We start from the raw sequence: 25,872 nt of genomic DNA on the forward strand, positions 1-25,872 counted from the left end.
CCTTTCGGGAGCTGAAGCACCGGTTTTCTTCAGCTCCAGTCTTATGTCAGCCAGATGTCTCTCTTCCCTTCCAGGTCGAGGTTGATGCTTCTGAGATTGGAGCAGGGGCTGTCTTGTCGCAGAGAAGCTCTGATGGCTCTGTGATGAAGCCATGTGCTTTCTTTTCAAGAAAGTTTTCGCCTGCCGAGCGGAATTATGATGTTGGTAATCGGGAGTTGTTGGCTATGAAGTGGGCATTTGAGGAGTGGCGACATTGGCTCGAAGGAGCTAAACATCATGTGGTGGTCTTGACTGATCACAAAAATCTGATTTACCTTGAATCTGCCAAGCGCCTGAATCCTAGACAGGCTCGTTGGTTGTTGTTTTTCTCCCATTTCAACTTCGTGGTCTCATACCTGCCTGGTCCGAAGAACGTGAAAGCTGATGCACTTTCTAGGAGTTTTGTGCCTGACTCTCCGGGAGTTTCTGAGCCGGCTGGTATTCTCAGAGAGGGAGTGATTTTGTCTGCCATTTCCCCAGATTTGCGACGAGTGCTGCAGAAATTTCAGGCGGATAGACCTGACCGTTGTCCACCAGAGAGACTGTTTGTCCCGGATAGATGGACCAGCAGAGTTATTTCCGAGGTTCATTCTTCGGTGTTGGCGGTTCATCCTGGGATTTTTGGTACCAGAGATTTGGTGGCTAGGTCCTTCTGGTGGCCTTCCTTGTCGCGGGATGTGCGTTCCTTTGTGCAGTCTTGTGGGATTTGTGCTCGGGCTTAGCCTTGCTGTTCTCGTGCCAGCGGTTTGCTTTTGCCTTTGCCTGTTCCGAAAAGGCCTTGGACGCACATTTCCATGGATTTTATTTCGGATCTTCCAATATCTCAGAAAATGTCTGTCATCTGGGTGGTGTGTGATCGTTTTTCCAAGATGGTCCATTTGGTGCCCTTGCCTAAGTTGCCTTCTTCCTCCGATTTGGTTCCTCTATTTTTTCAGAATGTGGTTCGCTTGCACGGCATTCCTGAAAATATTGTGTCTGATAGAGGATCCCAGATGTTTTGTTTCTGCTGATCAGGATGATTGGGTGACTTTTTTGCCTTTGGCCGAGTTTGCCCTTAATAATCGGGCTAGTTCTGCTACTTTGGTTTCACCTTTTTTCTGCAATTCTGGTTTCCATCCTCGTTTTTCCTCGGGTCAGGTTGAGTCTTCTGACTGTCCTGGGGTGGATTCTGTGGTGGATAGGTTGCAGCAGATTTGGAACCATGTGGTGGACAATTTGAGGTTGTCACAGGAGAAGGCTCAGCGCTTTGCCAACCGCCGCCGCGGTGTGGGTCCCCGACTTCGTGTTGGGGATTTGGTGTGGCTGTCTTCTCGGTATGTTCCTATGAAGGTCTCCTCTCCTAAATTCAAGCCTCGCTTCATCGGTCCTTATAAGATCTTGGAAATCCTTAACCCGGTGTCTTTTCGTTTGGATCTCCCAGCATCGTTTGCCATTCATAATGTGTTCCATAGGTCTTTGTTGCGGAGGTATGTGGTACCTGTGGTTCCTTCTGTTGAGCCTCCTGCTCCGGTGCTGGTCGAGGGCGAATTGGAGTACGTGGTGGAGAAGATTTTGGATTCTCGTATCTCTAGACGGAGGCTTCAGTATTTGGTTAAGTGGAAGGGCTATGGTCAGGAGGATAATTCCTGGGTTGTCGCCTCTGATGTTCATGCGGCCGATTCGGTTCGTGCCTTCCACGCGGCTCATCCTGATCGCCCTGGGGGTCTTGATGAGGGTTCGGTGACCCCTCCTCAAGGGGGGGGGGGGTACTGTTGTGAACTCTATTTTTGGTCTCCCTCTAGTGGTCACAAGCGGTACTGTGTAGTGTTGTCTTTCTGCAGGTTGCAGCATCAGCTGGTTTGTTATCCTTGGTTGGTTTCTTATTTAGCTCACCTGGATACTCAGTTCCTTGCCTGCTATCAATGTATTCAGTGCTCTTCAGATTCCTTGTGTCTACCTTGCTCCCAGTCTCTCCAAGACAAGCTAAGTTTTTGTTTGATCATTTTTTGATTATCAGTGTTCATTATGTTTTTAGTCCAGCTCGCTAAAATGTGATTTCCTCGCTTGCTGGTTGCTCTAGGGGACTGAGTTTCTCCCCCCACACCGTGAGTTGGTGTGGGGGTTCTTGAAATCTCAGTGTGGATATTTTGTAAGGGTTTTTTACTGACCGCATAGATTCCCTTTTCTATTTTCTGCTATCTAGTATTAGTGGGCCTCATTTGCTGTATCTGCTTTCACCCCTGTGTATGTGCCTTCCTCTTACCTCACCGTTATTATCTGTTGGGGGCTTCTATATTTTTGGGGATTATTTCTCTGGAGGCAAGAGAGGTCTTTCTTTCTCTCTAGGGGTAGTTAGTTCCTCAGGCTGGCTCGAGACGTCTAGGATTTTAGGCACGTTCACCGGCTACTTCTAGTGTGTTTGGATAGGTTCAGATTTGCGGTCAGTCCAGTTTGCCACCTCCCTAGAGCTTGTCCTACGTTTGTTACTTAGCTGGAGTAATTTGTGATCCTCAACCACTAAGGATCATAACAGGAGAGACTGGGAGCGGTACTTCCCCCATCTGTTGTTTGCCTACAGAGAGGTACCCCAGGCGTCTACTAGATTCTCCCCTTTTGAACTGGTTTATGGGAGGAGGGTCAGGGAGCCACTTGATTTGGTTAAGGACTGTTGGGAGGGCGACCCCAAAACTACGGGAATCTCAGTGGTTGACTATGTACTGCAGCTCAGAGAGAGAATGCAAAAACTGAGCAACCTGGCTCATGAGAACGTGACACAGGCCCAAATCAACCAGAAGGTCTGGTACGACCGTAATGCCAGACTGAGGGCCTACGAGGAAGGGCAGAAGGTTTGGGTGTTGGTCCCTATGTTACAGAATAGATTACAGGCCACATGGGAGGGACCATACACTGTACACAAGCGGCTAAATGATGTTAATTATGTGGTGACCCTAGATGAGCATGCAAAGCGTCAGAAAGTATTTCATGTAAATATGTTGAAGGCTCATCATGACAGGGAGAACTGTTCTTACCTGTCTGTAGGCTGCCTGAAGAGGGGGAGGCTGATCTGTTACTGGATGTGGGGGCCTGGGACTCAGTACATGGAGTCCCTGGAGTCAGCAGAGTTTAACCCTGAGCTATCCCACAGTCAGAGGTCTGAGCTGATGGGGGCACTCAGCGAGTTCACCCAAGTCTTCACAGGTGAGTCTGGGAGGACGCACTTAGCAGCTCACCATGTGGACACTGGTACTAATCCCCCAGTACGGCAGTCTGCATACCGTGTGTCAGCAGAGGTGAACAGGTAGAGGAGATCCTGAACCTCAATGTGATACAAAAATCCCAGAGTGCCTGGGCCTCGCCTGTGGTTCTTGTCGTGAAAAAGGACCGTACTACCCAGTTCTGTGTAGACTACAGGAAATTAAATGTACTGACTACATGTGAGGTCTACCCCATGCCGAGGATAGATGAGCTGTTAGAGCAGCTAGCTAAAGCATCGTACCTCACCATCATGGACCTAAGTAAGGGATATTGGCAGCTACCCCTGACCAGAGAAGCTCAGGAGAGGTCTGCTTTTATAACGCCATTCGGGATGTTTGAGTATCTGGTGATGCCATTTGGTATGAAGAATGCCACCGTTGAGAAGGAATGTTTGGCAATTGTGTGGGCTCTGTAGAAGCTGCAACCATACCTCTATGGGCGCAACTTCACCGTGATAACCGATCATAACCCATTGAGTTGGCTCAACAGAGTAGTTGGGTACAACGGGAAATTGCTTAGATGGAATCTGATATTACAGCAATATGTTTTCACAATTCAGCATAAGAAAGGAATCGATCATGGCAATGCTGATGGCCTATCTCACCAAAGTGGGGTGGAACCAGATACGCGCTCGGGAGCTGACCTGTAAGTCAACCCCCATGCACGTTCATGAGGAGGGAGGTGTAGTGAAATATGTGTAGGTTTATATGTGTGACTAGCAGTAGTTTAACATCTGTCCTGAGACTGCAGGTCTCACAAAGGTCACAACATATGTATCTTGAGAAGGCAGTCTACTGTCAATTACAGCCTGACACTATCTATGTGAGAAATTTACACAAAGAGTGTTCAGAGGAAAATAATATATTCATTGCGGGAGCGGCCGTGGTCCAATCAAAAACAAGCAATTATAATATTAACCTGAGAGGCTGGTCTAGAAATCTGACCTCCAAGTTAACTCTATAAATTAGGCGTGTACACATACAAAGTTGTTCACAGCTTGAGGGCATCCGAGCTGATGTGTTCCAGTCCATATTCATCCTCCCTCATGGAGAATAAAGCAGACTACAAAGTTATCTATTTCTGTAAGTTTTCTCCTGTTTATTTTTATAACTGTTTTGCATATTTGTATGTTTTTTTATTACTATATTTTTATACCCTTTTTATTGTGAGCACTGTACTTTTTGCATTAAAGCATAAAACTTTAACAAGTTGAACCTTGTATGTTCTAAAGAATCCATAGCCTTAAACTGAGTGATCCTTATGATTGGCAGACAGTAGTAGTAATATTTCCTGGACTCATCGCCCGTGTGTTCGGTGAGTGGTGGCAGCATGTATGAGCGGGTGTGTGGCCTGTCGGTGAGTGGTGGCAGCGTGTATAAGCGGGTGTGTGGCCTGGGTCGGTGTGTGATTTATGCTCCCATTACAGCATAGGACAGAGGTTGAATGCTGGACTGAGAGAGGGGAGATAGATTAACCGTTGCAGGCGCAACCCCAAGTCGCGTGCTGAGAAGCAGGTACGTGACAAATTGGTGGCAGCACGTTGGGATCCATGACATTGGGATTGGTCACTCCGGTGTTGTGTATGGGTTGGTCGCTCCACTAATGTGTTTGGAATGGTCACTCCGGTGTTGTGTTTGGGTCGATCCCTCCTGTGTTGTATTTGAGTCGGTCACTTCCGAGTTGTGTTTGAATTGGTCACTCCGGTGTTGTGTGTGGATTGTTTACTCCAGGTTATTGTTTGGATTGGTCACTCCGGTGTTGTGTTTGGGTTGGTTGCTCCAGTGTCGTGTTTGAGATGGTCGCTCTGCTGTTGTGTTTCAGTCGGTCGCGCTGGTGTTGTGTTTGGATTGGTCACTCCAGTGTTGTGCTTAGATTGGTCACTCAGGTGTTGTGTTTAGATTGGTCACTCCGGTGTTGTTTTTCGGTCGGTTTCTCCAGTGTTGTGTTTGGATTGGTCACTCCGGTTTTGTGTTTGGGTCGGTTGCTCTGGTGTTGTGTTTGGATCGATTGCTCTGGTGTTATGTTTGTATGGATCACTCCGGTGTTGTGTTTTTATCTGTTGCTCAGGTGTTGTGTTAGGGTTGGTTGCTGCGGTGTGTAGTTTGAATCAGTTGCTCCGGTGTTTAGATCTGTCACTGTTGTGTTTGGGTCTATCGCTCTGGTGTTGTGTTTGGGTAGGTTACTCCAGTGTTTGGATCGATCGCTCCTGTTTTCTGTTTGGGTCGGTTGCTCTGGTGTTATGTTTGGATCGGTCTTTCCTGTGTTGTTCTTAGGTCAATCGCTTCAGTGTTGAGTTGGGTGTTGTGTGCTGATGCTGCTGCTCCTTCGTGGAGCATTGATGAGCGCAGATAGATATCTCTTTGCTGTCTTTTTCTTTCACTGGCTCTCTGACTGACTCCCTCTTACTCTCTCTCTCTAGGTGAAGGAATGGCTGTGCCTGAATTGCCAGATGCAAAGGGCTCTTGGGATGGACATGACTACTGCGACCAGATCAAAGAGCCATCAGCAGCTCCACTCTCCTCTGTCTCCTTCACTGTCTCCAGCCAAGCAGATGAAACCTCCAACTATGTCCCAGTCCCTTCATCAGCTCCCTCTGTCACACTCCCCTCCTTCTGCACCGCATCACCCACAGCCGCCCTCCGCTCAGCAGCCGCTTCTATCCCAGCATCACCCACAGCCGCCCTCCGCTCAGCAGCCGCTTCTATCCAGGCATCACCCGCAGCCGCCCTCCGCTCAGCAGCCGCTTCTATCCCAGCAGCACCATCAGCCGCCATCCGCTCAGCATACGCCACTATCCCAGCATCACCATCAGCCGCCCTCTGCTCAGCAGCCGCTTCTATCCCGACATCACCCGCAGCCGCCCTCCGCTCAGCAGACGTCACTATCCCAACATCACCATCAGCCGCCCTCCGCTCAGCAGATGCCACTATCCCAGCATCACCCACATCCACCCTTCGCTCAGCAGCCGCCTCTCTCCCAGCATCACCCGCAGCCGCCCTCCGCTCAGCAACCGCCTCTCTCCCAGCATCACCCGCAGCCGCCCTCCGCTCAGCAGCCTCCTTTATCCCAACATCACCCACAGCCCCTTTTTCAGACCCAGCAGCAGCATCATCACCAACAACCACACTCTCAATCTTGCGATCAAACTGAAAGCCATCACAAAGTTCAGTACCAAACACAAGCTCAAGGTAAACACCAAACCCAGCAAAAACCCCAAAGCCACCACCAGTCCCAGGTAAAGGCTGGAGCAGAGACTTCGCTGGGTAGTGTGCAGATGGAGGGCTCAACCATGTCTCCTCCACATGGAAAATGTCAGCCCACCCAGCAAAGAGAACAAATCAGCCAAGGACAAGCAAAACCTTCTACTCCTCTGGAGGGGCTGCGGAACTCGCCCCAGCATTCCCCAGGAAAGCCTTCCACGGCTGAGCAGAAGAAGAGCTTGGGAAGTTTTCCTGCTAAACCCCCAGCATCTTCAGCTCATGGTGCCCAAGACCAGGCCCAGGAGGGGCTGACAGGAAAGCTGTTTGGTTTTGGAGCTTCTCTCTTGAATCAGGCGAGCACATTGATATCTGTCCCTGAATCTACCCCGCAAAGTCAGCAGTCCCCGGGCAAAGTGCCTCCAAAAATAGTATTTAGTGATGCAAGTAAAGAACTGAGTACAAAACCCCAGGGATCAGCATCCCCTGCTATGGGCCGGGCCGAAGGCTCCCCTCTTCACAAACCTGGGAGGAGTGAATACGCTAAGCCAAAGGATGTGCCGAAAGTTGTGTGCCCATTGTGCAAAACGGAACTGAACGTGGGATCCAGCGAAACCCAGAACTACAACAGCTGCACCTCGTGTCAGAAGCAAGTGTGCAACCTCTGTGGCTTCAACCCCACGCCCCACCTGGTGGAGGTAGGTGCCCCATCATCTCCTGTGCTCAGTATGTATGTGTAGTGCTGCGCACAGGCTTGGCCTTCCTGGTGACGGCCGCAAGTTGTGTCCAGTAGGGAATCTCCAGCCAGAGGCCGCACTCATTGCCTATCTGATATCAGACGTTGTCACGGGCGTGGTTTGTTCAACCACTGTGCCACGGACCACGGAGAGCCTGGAAGGGGCGTGACTAAGCGAACACCTGACTGTTCACTAGAGCTTCTGATGGTGAGGTTAGACTTGGCTCCCTATGAACGCCAGGTGCCACTCCAGGCAGACCAACAGTCCGCAGCAGCTGGACCCTGAGGACAGACTGGAGGGAGCAGCTGGCAGAGTTCGGATCAGAGTGCAGCAGACAGTTCACACCAAAGTGCAGCAGACAGTGTTTGTGTCAGAGTGCAGCAGGCAGGATCTACATCAGAGTGCAGCAGGCACGATTTGCAACCTTACGCAACTTAGACTGAAAAACGGAAAGGTTGCTCAAGCACCTCCCCAGTGGGAAGGAAGCAATATACATAATGTCCCACAGCTAATGACTGGGAAGGAAATAGCAAGTGCACGTGCTGACCCTTTAAGAAGGCGGGAGTACCCGCGCTCCTGCTCTAATGACATGGCTAGAGGATCAGCTGGAAGCATGCAGAGCATGGGGAAGGGAAGAACTGATGACAGCACCGGTGAGTGAAGTGACACGTCAGAGACTCTGCCTGTCAGAGCAGGACTGCGGCGTGGTGCTAACAGACGTTTAGTATCTCCTGGGTATTCATGCCAGGTCTTGTGTGCCAAGCAGCAGTCTATTAGCTGTGGGTGTGGTCTGTTAATGTGGGTGTGGTTTATTAGCAGTGAATGTGGATTATTAGCTGAGGGTGTGATTTATTAGCAAAAGGTGTGTTTTTTTAGCTGTCGATGTGGTTTATTAGCTGTGGGTGTGGCTTATTGGGTGAGGGTGTGGTTTATTAGCTGAGGGTGTGGTCTCTTAACTGTGGGTATGGTTTTCAAGAAGTGGGTGTAGTTTATTAGCAGTAGGTGTGTTTTTTATAGCTAAGGGTATTGTTTATTAGCTGTGGGTGTGTTTTTTAACTGAGGGTGTGCTTTATTAGCTAAGGTTATGGTTTATTAGCTGTGGATGTATTAGCTGGTGGTGTGGTTTATTCGCTAATGGTTTGTTTTATTAGCTGTGAGTTTCGTTTATTAGCTGTGAGTTTGGTTTATTGGCTGTGGGTGTATAAGCTGTGAGTGTGGTTTATTAGCTGGTGGTGTGGTTTATTAGCTGATGGTGTTGTTTATTAGCTGATTGTGTGGTTTATTAGCTGTGAGTGTGGTTTATTAGCTGATGGTGTGGTTCATTAGCTAAGGTTATGGTTTATTAGCTGTGGGTGTGTTTTTTAACCGAAGGTGTGCTTTATTTGCTAAGGTTATGGTTGATTAGCTGTGGGTGTATTAGCTGTGAGTGTGGCTTATTCGCTGATGGTGTGGTTTATTAGCTGTGGGTGTGGTTTATTAGCTGATGGTGTGGTTTATTAGCTGTGAGTTTGGTTTATTAGCTGATGGTGTGGTTTATTAGCTGTGAGTTTGGTTTATTAGCTGATTGTGTGGTTTATTAGCTGATGGTGTGGTTTATTAGCTGTGGGTGTGGTTTATTAGCTGATTGTGTGGTTTCTTAGCTGCAAGTGTGGTTTATTAGCTGTGGGTGTGTTTTGTAAGCTGTGAGTGTGGTTTATTACCTGTGGCTGTGTGTTTTTTTTAGCTGATGGTATGGTATATTAGGTAAGGGTATAGTTTATTAGCTGTGTGTGGTTTATTACCTGTGGGTGTGGTTTATTAGCTGAGGACGTGGATTATTAGCTGTAGGTTTTGTAACCTGTGAGTTTGGATTATTAGCTGTGGGTGTGGTTTATTAGCTGAAGGTGTGGTTTATTAGCTGTGGGAGTGGTTTATTAGCTGTGGGAGTGGTTTATTAGCTGTGGGTGTGGTTTATTAGCTGTAGGTTTTTTACCTGTGAGTTTGGATTATTAGCTGTCGGTGTGGTTTATTAGCTGATGGTGTGGTTTATTAGCTGTGGGAGTGGTTTATTAGCTGTGGGAGTGGTTTATTAGCTGAGGATGTAGTTTATTAGGTGTGGGTGTGTTTTGTTACCTGTGAGTTTGGATTATTAGCTGTGGGTGTGGTTTATTAGCTGTGGGAGTGGTTTATTACCTGTGGGTGTGTTTTTTTTTAGCTGATGGTATGTTTATTAGGTAAGGGTGTAGTTTATTAGCTGTTGGCGTATTTTGTTAGCTGTGAGTGTGGTTTATTAGCTGAGAGAATGGTTTATTATCTGTGGGTGTGAGTTTTTTTTTAGCTAAGGGTGTGGTTTTTTAGCTGTGAGTTTGGATTATTAGCTGTTGATGTGGTTTACTAGCTGAGGGAGTGGTTTATTAGCTGTGGGTTTTGTTACCTGTGGGTTTGGTTTATTAGCTGCCAGTGTGGTTTATTAGCTGTGGGTGTGGTTTATTAGCCATGGGTGTGTTTTGTTACCTGTGGATTTGGTTTATTAGCTGTGGGTTTGGTTTATTAGCTGCCAGTGTGGTTTATTAGCTGTGGGTGTGGTTTATTAGCCATGGGTGTGTTTTGTTACCTGTGGATTTGGTTTATTAGCTGCCGGTGTGGTTTATTAGCTGTGGGTGTGGTTTATTAGCTGCCAGTGTGGTTTATTAGCCATGGGTGTGTTTTGTTGCCTGTCGGTGTGGTTTATTAGCTTAGGACGTGGTTTATTAGCTGGTGGTGTGGTTTATTAGCTGTGGGTGTGTTTTGTTGCCTGTGAGTTTGGTTTATTAGCTGTTGGTTTTGTTACCTGTGGGTTTGGTTTATTAGCTGCCAGTGTGTTTTATTACCTGTGGGTGTGGTTTATTAGCCGTGGGTGTGTTTTGCCTGTGGGTGTGGTTTATTAGCTGTGGGTGTGGTTTATTAGCCGTGGGTGTGTTTTGTTGCCTGTGGGTGTGGTTTATTAGCTGAGGATGTGGTTTATTAGCTGGTGGTGTGGTTTATTAGCTGCCAGTGTGGTTTATTAGCTGTGGGTGTGTATTGTTGCCTGTGAGTTTGGTTTATTAGCTGTGGGTGTGGTTTATTAGCCGTGGGTGTGGTTTATTAGCTGTGGGTGTGGTTTATTAGCCGTGGGTGTGTTTTGTTACCTGTGGGTGTGGTTTATTAGCTGTGGGTGTGGTTTATTAGCCGTGGGTGTGTTTTGTTGCCTGTGGGTGTGGTTTATTAGCTGTGGGTGTGTTTTGTTGCCTGTGGGTGTGGTTTATTAGCTGTGGGTGTGTTTTGTTACCTGTGGGTGTGGTTTATTAGCTGCCTGTGTGGTTTATTAGCTGTGGGTGTGGTTTATTAGCCATGGCTGTGTTTTGTTGCCTGTGGGTGTGGTTTATTAGCTGTGGGTGGGTGTTGTTACCTGTGGGTGTGGTTTATTAGCTGCCGATGTGGTTTATTAGCTGTGGGTGTGGTTTATTAGCTGTGGGTGTGGTTTATTAGCTGTGGGTGTCTTTTGTTACCTGTGGATGTGGTTTATTAGCTGTGGGTGTGTTTTGTTACCTGTAGGTGTGGTTTATTAGCTGCCGGTGTGGTTTATTAGCTGTGGGTGTGGTTTATTAGCTGTGGGTGTGTTTTGTTACCTGTCGGTGTGGTTTATTAGCTGCCGGTGTGGTTTATTAGCTGTGGGTGTGGTTTATTAGCTGCCAGTGTGGATTATTAGCCGTGGGTGTGTTTTGTTGCCTGTGAGTTTGGTTTATTAGCTGAGGACGTGGTTTATTAGCTGAGGACGTGGTTTATTAGCTGTGGGTGTGGGTTATTAGCTGAGGACGTGGTTTATTAGCTGCCGGTGTGGTTTATTAGCTGTGGGTGTGGTTTATTAGCTGTGGGTTTGTTTTGTTACCTGTGGGTGTGGTTTATTAGCTGTGGGTGTGTTTTGTTACCTGTCGGTGTGGTTTATTAGCTGCCAGTGTGGTTTATTAGCTGTGGGTGTGGTTTATTAGCTGTGGGTGTGGTTTATTATCTGTGGGTGTGGTTTATTAGCTGTGGGTGTGGTTTATTAGCTGTGGGTGTGGATTCTTAGCTGCCGGTGTGGATTATTAGCCGTGGATGTGTTTTGTTGCCTGTGAGTTTGGTTTATTAGCTGAGGACGTGGTTTATTAGCTGTGGGTGTGGGTTATTAGCTGAGGACGTGGTTTATTAGCTGTGGGTGTGGGTTATTAGCTGCCAATGTTGTTTATTAGCCGTGGGTGTGTTTTGTTGCCTGTGAGTTTGGTTTATTAGTTGAGGACGTGGTTTATTAGCTAGTGGTGTGGTTTATTAGCCGTGGGTGTGTTTTGTTGCCTGTGAGTGTGGTTTATTAGCTGAGGATGTGGGTTATTAGCTGTGGGTATGGTTAATTAGTTGTGGGTGTGGTTTATTAGCTATGAGTGTGGTTTATTTCTCATGGGTGGGGTTTTATAGCGGTGGGTGTGGTTTATTAGCTGAGGGTGTGGTTTATAAATCGTGGGTGTGGTTTATTAGCTGAGGGTGTGGGTTATTAGCTGTAGGTATGGTTAATTAGTTGTGGGTGTGGTTTATTTCTCATGGGTGTGGGTTTTATAGCGGTGGGTGTGGTTTCTTAGTTGTGCGGTATCTGGCACGCCCTAATAATAGACATAACTAAGGTAAAGCATAGCAGCAGAACTGTACAGAAAACAAACACTATTAGAAAGCTGGGACTGATCATAACCACAGCGCACATCCACGCTGTCAGACTGGAGGCACTACAGGTCTCAGCCATCCTGACCTTAGTGGCTGGGCTGAGCAGGCGGCGTCCAGAGCCTCTGTTTCCCACGTCTCTTCTATCACCAGCACTGCCCGCAGAGTGAGAACGGCAGCACTTGCAGACAGAAGAAGACGTTGCAGGAGCAGGGTCTGGCGGAGAAGTATCAGTATGTATGTATCTATACCTGTATGTGTATCTGTGCCTCAGTGTGTGTGTGTTGTGGCATTTCAACTCACTCAGAAGTACCCGAAGGTAGAAAACATGAACACTGACTCTGTAAATCTTCTAGTGGTTTATTGTATAGCGACATAAACCAACATGAAGGGAAAACTAAAACACAACCCTTCAGGTAAAACAGGAAAACAAGAAAAAAAAGTGCTGTAACACAGTCCCTACATTTGCGGTGAGCTGCCCGCTCTGGCGTAACACAGGTTCAGTCTTTCCTCCCCAGTAGACAAACCACGGGAGATCCTCTCTCCGGTCCTGCTGAACCAAGACTGCCTCTGGAGTCCAGCTATTTATGCCCCAGACCACACCCTGGGGTGGAGACAAGGTGGACATCCTCACACCCACTCTCTGGATGTCCACATAAAAGCCAGCCAATTATACAAATTAGCTTAACCCCTCACCGCACTTAGCGTGCTGGAGGAAAATCTATGGGTTTTATATCACTGACGCCATCAAGCATATTGAAATATATTGTTAGGGTTGGCGGATTGCACTAAGTAAATGTTATAGAGAAGTGCAATCGCAACCCGGGGTCCACCATGCAGAGATGTTAAACTGCAGCTAGTGTGAACAATGACGGAACACACAGCGAGCAATTGCTAGCATGCACTGAGTGGAACATCACTCAGTGAACTTCACACGAAGCTGTGTCACTCGCACACAGAAACGGAATAGATGCTCAGCAATAGAGCTGTGTCACTCGCACACAGAAACGGAATAGATGCTCAGCAATAGAGCTGTGTCACTCGCACACAGAAACGGAATAGATGCTCAGCAATAGAGCTGTGTCACTCACACACAGTAACGGAATAGATGCTCTGCTATAGAGCTGTGTCACTCGCACACAGTAACGGAATAGAAATGACGCTAGATACGATCCCTGTTAACCTGACAAGGGATCGAAACCTGCACACGGGGTAAATAGTACACAGTGGTCACGCAGCCAGCAAAAGCACTCAGCCAATTCCTCTCCGGAGGTGCCGAAATTCTAATGGCTTACCACCGACCCTGAGCACATGCTGACGTAGACCACACTGTAGCAATGTCTCACACACACACATGTAAAATGGTTGATACTAGCGTGCCCGCGTGCAACTCTGAGACTCTTATATGTCCAGCTCAAGTCCAGTCGGACAGGACCTTACTTGCGGACCAATCCGGAGCTGCCACATCACCAGAGTAGCTGACGACCGACCACCAATGAGACGTCGCCACATCACGAGCATGCTCAGTTGGGTGATTTCTGAACTTTGTCTCCAGAGCGTTTGCTTGTCGCTGCCTACCGCTGGTTACTATTGGCTTGGCTGAAGAGCCAGCAGTAACCAGACGAATAGCATGAGCCTGAGCAAGAGGCTGGGACCAACGTCTACGCTCCACAGCGGCCAAAGCTGGATGGGAGACCGCAGATGCAGGCAAGGCTTGGGATCTACCATGTGCAGAAGGAGAATCCTGGCACCTAACACATATCTCCCCTCCAGTACTTTACCAGTGACTTTGTCACATATCTGCCCAAAGCCGAGGGTTTTGGCACCTTCATTCGCTAAGCAAGGGAGTCTGGACAGGGCATCTGCATTCCCATGTACCTTCCCGGGCCTGTGCTCCTTGTGAAATTTGAAATCATGGAGTCCTAAGAACCACCTAGTCACCCGGGCATTTTTACCCTTCTTTTCCCTCAACCTTCACAGGGGGGCATGGTGTGACACTAGCTTAAACCTACAGCATAGTAGGTAATATTTCAGTGTATCTACAGTTGTGTTCAAAAGTTTACATACCCCGGCAGAATTTTTGCTTTCTTGGCCTTTTTTCAGAGAATATGAATGATAACACCAAAACTTTTTCTCCACTCATGGTTAGTGGTTGGTTGAAGCCATTTATTGTCAAACCACTGTGTTTTCTCTTTTTAAATCATAATGACAACCCAAAACATCCAAATGACCCTGATCAAAAGTTCACATACCCAATTTCTTAACACCGTGTATTGCCCTTTCTAACATCAATGACAGCTTGAAGTCTTTTGTGGTAGTTGTGGAAGAGGTTCTTTACTTTCTCAGATAGTAATGCTGCCTTCTCTTCTTAGCAAAAAGCCTCCAGTTCCTGTAAATTCCTGGGCTAGCATGAACTCCGCGCTTGAGATCTCAGAGTGGCTCAATGATATTGAGGTCAGGAGACTGAGATGGCCACTCCAGAGCCTTCACTTTGTGCTGCTGCAGCCAATGACAGGTCGACTTGGCCTTGTGTTTTGGATCATTGTCATGTTGGAACGTCCAAGTACGTCCCGTGCGCAGCTTCCGGACTGATGAGTGCAAATTTGCCTCCAGTATTTGCTGATAATGTGCTGCATTCTTCTTTCCTTCAACTTTGACCAAGTTTCCTGTGCCTTTGTAGCTCACACAGCCCAAAACATCAGCGATCGACCTCCATGCTTTACAGTAGGAATGGTGTTCCTTTCATCATAGGCCTTGTTGACCTCTCTCCGAACATAACATTTATGGTTGTGGCCAAAAAGTTCAATTTTGGTCTCATCACTCCAAATTACCTTGTTCCAGAATTTTTGAGGCTTATCTCTGTGCTGTTTTGCGTATTGTAGGCGAGATACTTTGTGGCATTCGCGCAGTAATGGCTTTCTTCTGGTGACTCGACCATGCAGCCCATGTTTCTTCAAGTGCCTTCTTATTGTGCATCTTGAAACAGCCACACCGCTAGTTTTCAGAGAGTCTTGTATTTCAGCTGATGTTATTTGTTGGGTTTTTCTTTGCATCCCGAACAATTTTCCTAGCAGTTGTGGATGACATTTTTTGTCGGTCTACCTGACTGGGGTTTTGTGTTTACAGAGCCCCTGATTTTCCATTTGTTAATCACAGTGTGAACGCTGCTGACTGGCATTATCAATTACTCGGATATCTTTTTGCATCCCTTTCCTGTTTTATACAGTTCAACTACCTTTTCCCGTAGATCCGTTGACAATTCTTTTGCTTTCACCATGACTCAAAATCCAGAAACGTCAGTGGCTGGATGAAAGATGCAAGAGTCTGTTTGGATCCCAGAAACTCACTCAGCTTTTATGCACACACTGATTACAAGCAAACACGTCACAGGTGAGGATGTTACCTTTAGGAGCCATTCAAACCCATTTGTGTCAACTTCTGTGCATGTTATCAGGCCAAAATCACCAGGGGATGTGAACTTTTAATAAGGGTCATTTGGATGTTTTGGGTTGTCATTATGACTTAAAAAGAGAAAACACAGTAGTTTGACGATAAATGGCTTCACCCAACCACTAGCCATGAGTGGAGAAAAAGTTTTGGTGTTATCATTCATATTCTCTGAAAAAAGGCCAAGAAAGCAAAAATTCTGCCAGGGTATGTAAACTTTTGAGCACAACTTTACAACCCATTTTATGGCTAAGCACTCCTTCTCAACGATGGCATAGTTTCTCTCGCTTGAAGAGAGCTTCCAGCTCAGATACAGGATGCCATGTTCTTCCCCATTTATTTCTTGAAACAGCACGGCTCCCAAGCTGACACATCTGTTTGGACCAGAAATTCTTTGCTGAGGTCTTTTGCGACCAGAACTGTATGTTTACAGAAAGCACGCTTCATCTTCTGGAAAGCCATCTCAGTCAAATCAACGTCAAATTTGTTTCTTCATGGAGGTCCGTCAACGGTGCAGCAATCATGGCGAAACTTGGAATAAACCGCCAGTAATAACCCACAATTCCATCAAACGCTCTTGCTTGTGGCCACTTTCTTGTTTATTTGTGGCTTGCTCTCACCCCTCCTGATGACATAGCCTAAATACTTGAATTCTTCCTTCCCTATGGTACCTTTTTTGGGGGTTTACGGTGAACCTCAGATTTCTGAACGCATCCATGCCTGTACCTTTGGTAAATGACTACCCCAGTCAGGGCTGAAGACCACAATGTCACCTAGGTAGGCTACAACATACTTTTTATATGGAGCTAGGATCCGATCCATAGCTCTCTTGAAGGTTGCTGGGCCCCCCCCCCGCAGTCCGAAGGGTATTCTGCTGTATTGGAAACACCCATCACGCGTCAAGAAAGCCGTTTTCTCCTTGGCCCTCTTGGACACGGGGATCTGCCAGTAGCCCTTCATCTTGTCGAGGTTTGTAATGTACCTCGCGGCTGAAAGTCTCTCAATGAGTTTGTCCACACGGGGCATTGGATACGCATCACACTTGGAGACTTCATTCAGCCTGCGGTAGCCATTACAAAACCACCACTCACCGTCGGGCTTCGGCATGAGGATGATGGGACTCGACCATCCACTTTTCGACTTCTTAATCACCCTGAGGTCTAACATTCTCTTCAACTCAATTGAAATAATCTCCCAATGTGCTCCGGAAATTCTATAAGACTTGAGGCTCACCCTCACATGTGGCTCTGTCAGCACAACATGCTCCACCACCTGCGTATGCCCCGGCAACTCTGAGAACAGGTCACGGTTCCACTGCAACATCTCCAGACACTGTTGACTCAGGGACGACATTAGAGTTTCTGCAATGGTGAAATTGTCCACTGATTCTTTGGGACTGGCTCCCAGGCAAGGGGTATCCAGCGATTCCTGATCTCGCCATGGCTTGAGCAAGTTCATATGATATATTTGGTGCGGCTTTCTTCGACCTGGCTGGTGTATCTTGCAATTCACCTCGCCCAGTTTTTCCATCACCTTGTATGGGCCTTACCACTTCGCTAGGAACTTGCTCTCCACCATGCGGATAAGCACTAGTAGGCGGTCCCCAGGCCTCAGACTCGCTAAACGGTTATACACCTTTGCCTCTGCCTCCTGTGCCTGGAGAAGATGCACCATTACGATAGGCATTACTTTCGCCATCCTCTCCTGTAAGTGGGCGACGTGCTCTATGACACTCCTATGTGGCGTGACCTCGGTTTCCCAGGTTTCCATGGCGCTGTCCAGGAGCCCTCGCGGATGTTGACCATACAGGAGCTCAAATGGCGAGAAGCCCGTGGAGTCTTGAGGAAGTTCTCTGACTGAGAAGAGCAGAAACGGAAGCAGATAGTCCCAGTCTCAACCATCCTTCTCAATTACCTTATTGAGCATCACCTTCAAGGTTTTATTGAAGCGCTGTACTAGGCCGCCTGTCTGTGGATGGTAAACTAAGGTTCGCAGCTGGGCAATCTGAAGGACCTTACACAACTCTCTCATCACCTTGCTCGTGAAATGGGTTCCCTGGTATGTCAAATTCTCCTTCGGCAGGCCCGTTCTAGCAAAAATATGGACAAGTTCCTGGGCGATACTCTTTGCCGAAGAGTTTCTTAGTGGTACCGCTTCAGGGTACCAGGTCACATAGTCCATGACCACTAGGATGTATTGATGCCCTTGTGCAGACTTAACTAGAGGACCCACTAGGTGCATGGCAATTCTCTCAAATGTGACCTCTATCACAGGTATTGGGACTAGGGGACTTCGGAAGTGAGTAGAGGGAGCAGTTATCTGGCAGGTGGGGCAGGACCTACAATAATTTTGGAAATCCCAGTGACATCCCGGCCAATAGAACCACTGTATTATTCTGTCCTGCGTTTTCTATACCCCCAAATGTCCCCCCAAAACGTGTGAATGGGCCCTGTCTAAAACCCTCCGTCAGTAGGATCTGTAACCAACCGCTGCTCCACTATCTCCCCTCCCCTCAGTGTGGTCACCCCATACAGTAACTCACCATTGACTGCAAAGTGTGGTAACCTGGTGTTAGCCCCCGGCCCTTGAGCAACCCCATCTATCACAGACACATTTTCGAATGCCCCTTTTAGGGTAAGATCCCGCATTGAAGCAGTCCAAACATTTTCCCCATAAGCCCCCAGTTCAGGAACCTCAGCCCTAATGGCCACGGTTTTGGCCTCATGACCCGCCAGGACACACAAGGGGAACTCATTCACCTCTGACTGCGATGGGAATTTATCAGGGTTGAGCAGCCTCCTGTCTGAGTCACTTAGCATCCTCGCCTTTCCCCACAAGTCCCAAACAGGCTGAAGTCCCACCTGATTATCACGGGGTGTAGTAAGTCTTTAACAAGGCTGAAGTCCTGCCCAATTATCACAGGGTGTAGTAAAGTCTTTATCAACTCTGACCTCATGGGACTCAGTACCCCGGCTCGTTTTTATCGACACTCTGATGATGTTTTAGTCCTTAGCATCCCCGAGGATACAGCGAACGCCAATGTGTTTTCCAGGGATCAACAGGTGGGGAGTGTAGCCCTTATCAGGGTCACCAAACTCCCTGAGTCCAAAAGTCCTGACACCAGCACCCCATTTGTGGTCACGTGACATGACTCTTCGGGCTGATGGTCCACACTGCAAGCGGGATAAGCTTAGTATGAGCAGTGCCTATCTGCCGGTCCGCTATGTTTACAGGACAGTGGCACCTCCGGCAGACCAGGTCTTTACCAGCAGCCTTTGACAACCCAACAGCGATCCTTTGGGACCTCGGACTTCCCCATTGGTGGCTCTGCTACCCCCTCTTTTGGGACTCCTGCTCCCGCTGAGTACCCCAGTATGGAGATGCACCACCCGGCTTCTTTAGGGACATCTCAGCCACATGATACCTTTCTATGAGGCCCACCAGGTCATCTGCATTCCGGGGGTCTCCCTGGGCAACCCAGGTAGGCACCGTTGTGGGGAGGAAGTGGATAAATCTGTCCATGACCACCCGCTTGACCGTCTGGATGGGAACATTCTGACTGCAACCATTTCTGTACCAGATGCAGTAGGTCAAACATCTGAGAGCGAGGGGGTTTGTCACCATAATATGCCCAGTTATGAACCCTTTGTGCTCTGACAGACATAGTGACCCTGGAGCGTGCCAATATCTTGGTTTTTAATTTGGCATATTCCCCAGCATCTTGGAAGTCATTATAAGCCTTCTGGGGTTCACCAGTCAAATAGGGGGTCATCACCTCCGCCCACTGCTCTGGGGGAAGCTTCTCCCACTCTGTAACCTGCTGGAACACATTCAAAAATGCCTCTACATCATCACCCAACGTCATTTTCTGCATCACTCGTCTTACCGCCTTCCGGATGTACGTGGAATGCGCTTCTGGTCTCCCACGAACTGCCTCAGCAAGCAACTCAATCTGCTGCTGCTGTTATCAGAACTAGTCCTGTTGGTATTGCTGCTGTTGTTGCATCTGCTGGACAAGCAGCTTACATGTCTCCTGATGTGCCAGCTGTTGCTGTGCGTTCACCAGATGCTTAATCAGATCCTCCATCCTGTCTATGGCTGCCTTTACCCAGGACATGCGGCTTTACCACGGCTGCTACTGGTGTTCTGGAACTTTGCCCGCATTCAAAACACCACTGGTGGCAGTTAAACTCACTGAGTGGTACACGGATGTAGAAAGCAGGAACACTATCTCTTTAAATCTTCTGTTGGTTTATTATATAGACCATATAAACAAACATGAAGGGAAAAGCAAAACACAACCCTTCAGGCAAAACAGGAAAACAAGAAAAAAAATGTAACACAGTCCATACATTTGCGGGGAGCTGTCCGCTCTGGAGCAACACAGGTTCAGTCTTTCCTCCTCCAGACACAAAGCACTGGAGATCCTCTCTCCAGCCCTGCTGAACAAAGACTGTCTATGGAGTCCAGCTATTTAAGCCCCAGATCACACCCTGGGGTGGAGAAAAGGTGGACATCCTCCCACACGCTCTATGGATGTCCACATAGAAGCCAGCCCATTATAACAAATTAGCTTAATCCCTCCAGCACTTAGTGTGCTGAAAGAAAAACTCTAGGTTTTATATCACTGAAGCCATGAAGTGTAGTGAAACATATTTCCGCTCCAGCAGTTTACTGGTGACTTTGTCACAGTATATATGTGTAAGCATGTGTATATCTGTGCCTGAGTGTGTATGTATGTACGGTATGTGTGTATGTATGTATGTGTATACCTGAGTGTGTATGTATGAATGTGCATGTACACACGTGGTCAAAATTATTGGTCCCCCTCATTTAATGACAGAAGAACCCACAATGATCACAGAAACTACTTGAATCTGATAAAAGTAATATTAAATAAAAAATCTATGACAATGAACAAATGAAAGTCAGACATTGCTTTTCCACCATGATTCCACAGAATTTAAAAAAATAAAACTCATGAAATCGGCCTGGACAGAAATGATGTTACCCTTAACTTAATATTTTGTTGCACAACCCTTTGAGGCAATCACTGCAATCAGACGATTCCTGTACCTGTCAGTGAGACTTCTGCTCCTCTCAACAGGTATTTTGGCCGCTCCTCAAGAGCAAACTGCTCCAGTTGTCTCATGTTTGGAGGTTGCCTTTTCCAGACGCCATGTTTCAGCTCTTTCCAAAGATGCTCAGTAGGATTTAGGTCAGGGCTCATAGAAGACCACTTCAGAATAGTCCAATGTTTTCCTCTTAGCCATTCTTGGGTGTTTTTAGCTGTGTGTTTTGGGTCATTACCCTGTTGCAAGACCCATGACCTGTGACTGAGACCAAGCTTTCTGACACTGAGCAGCACATTTCTCTCTAGAATCTTGATAGTCTGAGATTTCATTGTACCCTGCACAGATTCTAGACACCCTGTGCCAGATGCAGCAAAGCAGCCCCAGAACATAACAGAGCCTCCTCCATGTTTCACAGTAGGGACAGTGTTCTTTTCTTGATATGCTTCATTTTTCCATCTGTGAACATAGAGCTGATGTGCCTTGCCAAAAAGTTCTATTTTTGTCTCATCTGTCCATAGGACCTTCTACCAGAAGATTTGTGGCTTGTCAACATGTAGATTGACAAATTCCAGTCTGGCTTCTTTATGATTTTCTTTTCCAACAATGGTGTCCTCCGTTATCGTCTCCCATGAAGTCCACTTTGGCTCATACAACGATGGATGGTGCAATCTGACACTGATGTTCCTTGAGCTTGAAGTTCACCTTTAATCTGTTTAGAAGTTTTTCTGGCTCTTTTGTTACCATTCGTATTATCCGTCTCTTTGATGTCACCAATCTTCCTCCTGCGGCCACGTCCAGGGAGGTCGGCTACAGTCCATGGATCTTACATTTCTGAATAATATGTGCAACTGTAGTCACAGAAACATCAGGCTGCTTGGAGATGTCTTATAACTTTTACCTTTTATCATGTTTGTCTATAATGTTCTTTCTAATCTCCTGAGACAGCTCTTTCCTTCGCGTCCTCTGGTCCATGTTGAGTGTTATACCCACCATGTCACCACACAGCACAGTGATATCTGTATCCTATATACCGGCTGTGACGGGGTGTACGGCAGAGCAGGAAGAGACAACAGGCCAAGGAATGATTCCACAGATTTATTATCAAGAACGCTGGAACAACACATGCAGGTAGATCTACAGAGTCCACAATTAGTCCAACGGAACAGGTTCGGGGCACCTCCCGATAATCCTTGTGCCAGCTAACAAAGCAATAGTCCACACGAGTCCAAGGGATCCCAAAACAATCTCACGAATGACGAGATATGTCCTCAGCTCAAGTCTCGCCCCGTTCGCTTCCGCAGTCACAGATGGACGTGGGGTCTTGCCTCAGCTAAGAATCCACACTCCTTCTCCTTTTAGGATCAACTCACATCTGATCTCAAAAGAAGAATGGATTGTCTGAGCTCCTGGGATGCACCCATGAAGGGGGGTAGGGGTCACACCTTCTATTCAATGGTTGGGTCCATCAGAAGATTCTACACTGGTTGGCTCCGCTTAGTCTATGTAGTATGTACATTTGATAAGCCACCTGCTGTGAGGAAGAATGGCTATTCCTTCACTAGTTGACAAAGCTTAATTACATCATAGCTTAGGGCTGCAAGTATTGGGGGAAGGAGACATTGTTACAGGTAAACTCCCAGCACAAGAAAATACATAAATTACAGTTAATAGAAACCAGATAACAGTTACATACATCAAATGGCATATTATTCAAATACAGGACAGGGTAAAAGTACATATTATGACAATCCCTTCCCCTCCCAATTTGTGTACGTACTAGGGACCTCTACAGGTCGCTGGTTAAGTACATACAGGCAGAGCGAAACTTACATGTGGCTTCATGCAGCCACGAATTGGCATCGTAGCTCTCCCACATCATTGCCCAGGAGAACATCTGCAGGCAGACCACCCATCACCCCAACCACACATTGCCTGACCCCAAAACCAAAGTTCAGATCCACAGTGGCTGTGGGAATAGTCCTCCATTGCCCACCAGCCAGTCTAATGACAATCCCAGGTCCTCTATGAACTGCCTCAGGCTGAACCACTCGGGGATCAGCCAGTGTGAGGAAAGCCCCCGAGTCACAAAATCCAATAAGTCTCTGTCCATCCAGCACGACCTCCTGCAAGTGCTTACCTCGATGAGCAGAAGTCGTCATAGCTGCAGGTCGCACACCATAAACTCCTAGTGGTGCAACATGGGTGGGTGAGGCACTAGGCCAGTCCTCACGTAGTGGTGACACGTCTTCCTCCATGGCACTTGGCTGTACATAATTAATAATACGACTGGGTACAGGATCAATCCTCATTGGAACAGCTGGGCAGGAGGCTTGCAGATGCCCCGGCTGCCCACATCGATAGCATCTGTGCTGGGTCTCACTCCATCCAAGGCGTCCTCTTGGGCAAGGGGTAAGGGAACCTGGAGGCCAGCTCCCACCTGAAGGTGTTGTAGGGGTTTGAGGATGACTCCTCCATGGGCTGGCTGGGCATGAGGCCTGCAGATGCCCCGGATGCCCACAACCATAACACCTGCGCTCTGCTACTTTCTCTCCTCGTTGTATTCCAGAAAATGCAGTAGAAGCAACTGGAGGCACATTTACACGGGTATCAGCATGAGGTGATGGCTTAGAGGAACAGGGAACAATGGGGACAGAAGAACTGGGGGCCACCGATGTTGTGGAGCTGGTAGGCCTCTCCATCCTCCAACAGAACCCTCCACTGAGGCTTGATGGTGAGAGCCTCATCAGCGAGAGATGCAGCTTCTTCCACTGTCGCTGGTCTCCTCTCACGCACCCATTCCCGGATCTCAGCAGGGCACTTGAAGTAAAACTGCTCTTTTAGGATAACCTGGAGGAAGGTCTCCCAGGTTAAGGCCTCCTCTGCCTCCAGCCAGCGATGACATATTTGTTTGAGTCTATGAGCATATATCTTAAAAGACACTTCCCCATCATAGACTAAAGTACGGAACTGAGTCCTGTAAGTGTCTGGCGTCACAGCATAATGTTCTAGAATAGTCTGTTTAATCTCCACATACTCATGGTTCCCCCGAGGGTCCATAGCTCTATAGGCTTCGGCAGCTCCACCCTCTAAGAGCCCCACCAGATGTCGGACTCGCTCTCTTTCTGGGACTTCCATTAATCGACACTGATGCTCAAAGTCCTTGAAGAAGCCCTCAATGTCGCCTGCAGCCTCATTAAAGGGCTTGAAGTCTTTGCGGGACACTCTGGGGAGTTCCCTCATGGTGGGTGCTGGGGTTACAGTCTGTCTGTCGCTTCTAGCTGCTTCCAAAGCGATCTGCCTCTCCAGCAATGCCATCTCCTGAGCTCTGTCCTCGGCTCTGTGAATGGCCTCCCTCTCCTCGGCTCTGTGAATGGCCTCCCTCTCCCTCTCCTGAGCTCTGTGAATGGCCTCTCTCTTATCGTCTATGGTGGCCTCCTTTCCCAGCAATGCCAACTCCTCCTCGTACCACACAACCCACTGACTTTTTTGGGTATTTACCTCTGGCTGCAGTCTTTCCTCCATTTGCTGCGAGGATCCTTCCTCAGCGTCATCTTGCAGGCGAACTCCTTCCAAAGCCTCAATTAGCTGCTCCTTGGAGAGTCCTTTAAAACGGACTCCTACTTCACGGGCCTTTGATTGTAGGCTCCCCAAAGTCCAGTTCTTGTACTCTGCGGTGCTGGTTCCCGATGTTGGGCCATTGTCCTCCATTCCTTCTGCTCTGATCCCGCTGCTTGCCACCAGTTTGTGACGGGGTGTACGGCAGAGCAGGAAGCGACAACAGGCCAAGGGATGATTCCACAGATTTATTATCAAGAACGCTGGAACAACACATGCAGGTAGATCTACAGAGTCCACAATTAGTCCAACGGAACAGGTTCAGGGGCACCTCCCGATAATCCTTGTGCCAGCTAACAAAGCAATAGTCCACACGAGTCCAAGGGATCCCAAAACAATCTCACGAATGACAAGATATGTCCTCAGCTCAAGTCTCGCCCCGTTCGCTTCTGCAGTCACAGATGGACGTGGGGTCTTGCCTCAGCTAAGAATCCACACTCCTCCTTTTAGGATCAACTCACATCTGATCTCAAAATAAGAATGGATTGTCTGAGCTCCTGGGATGCACCCATGAAGGGGAGTAGGGGGTCACACCTTCTATTCAATGGTTTGGTCCATCAGAAGATTCTACACTGGTTGGCTCCGCTTAGTCTATGTAGTATGTACATTTGACTAGCCCCCTGCTGTGAGGAAGAATGGCTATTCCTTCACTAGTTGACAAAGCTTAGTTACATCATAGCTTAGGGCTGCAAGTATTGGGGGAAGGAGACATTGTTACAGGTAAACTCCCAGCACAAGAAAATACATAAATTACAGCTAATAGAAACCAGAGAACAGTTACATACATCAAATGGCATATTATTCAAATACAGGACAGGGCAAAAGTACATATCATGACACCGGCCCCTCACTGACTCCAGGACTGTAGACCCCTGTGATACTGATACCACCATGTCACCACACAGCACAGTGATATCTGTACCCTATATACAGACCCCTCACTGACTCCAGGACTGTAGACCCCTGTGATACTGATACCACCATGTCACCACACAGTACAGTGATATCTGTACCCTATATACAGACCCCTCACTGACTCCAGGACTGTAGACCCCTGTGATACTGATACCACCATGTCACCACACAGCACAGTGATATCTGTATCCTATATACAGACCACTCACTGACTCCAGGACTGTAGACCCCTGTGATACTGATACCACCATGTCACCACACAGCACAGTGATATCTGTATCCTATATACAGACCACTCACTGACTCCAGGACTGTAGACCCCTGTGATACTGATACCACCATGTCACCACACAGCACAGTGATATCTGTACCCTATATACCGACCCCTCACTGACTCCAGGACTGTAGACCCCTGTGATACTGATACCACCATGTCACCACACAGTACAGTGATATCTGTACCCTATATACAGACCCCTCACTGACTCCAGGACTGTAGACCCCTGTGATACTGATACCACCATGTCACCACACAGCACAGTGATATCTGTACCCTATATACCGGCCCCTCACTGACTCCAGGACTGTAGACCCCTGTGATACTGATACCACCATGTCACCACACAGCACAGTGATATCTGTATCCTATATACAGACCCCTCACTGACTCCAGGACTGTAGACCCCTGTGATACTGATACCACCATGTCACCACACAGCACAGTGATATCTGTATCCTATATACAGGCCCCTCACTGACTCCAGGACTGTAGACCCCTGTGATACTGATACCACCATATCACCACACAGCACAGTGATATCTGTATCCTATATACAGACCCCTCACTGACTCCAGGACTGTAGACCCCTGTGATACTGATACCACCATGTCACCACACAGCACAGTGATATCTGTATCCTATATACAGAC

At 47.8% G+C, this 25,872-nt stretch overlaps 1 protein-coding gene across 1 annotated transcript in view; it reads left to right on the top strand.

Moving 5' to 3' along the window:
- The window catches only part of BSN (bassoon presynaptic cytomatrix protein), a 384,008-nt gene that overhangs the window by 107,193 nt on the left and 250,943 nt on the right, over positions 1-25,872 (top strand). Inside the window, exon 3 of the mRNA XM_077277246.1 lies at positions 5,693-7,168. Coding sequence (XP_077133361.1) covers positions 5,693-7,168 — 1,476 coding nt within the window. The remainder of the gene's footprint in view (positions 1-5,692; positions 7,169-25,872) is intronic.

Source organism: Ranitomeya variabilis, chromosome 8 (assembly GCF_051348905.1).
Source record: "Ranitomeya variabilis isolate aRanVar5 chromosome 8, aRanVar5.hap1, whole genome shotgun sequence".
Taxonomy (NCBI): Eukaryota; Metazoa; Chordata; class Amphibia; order Anura; family Dendrobatidae; genus Ranitomeya; species Ranitomeya variabilis.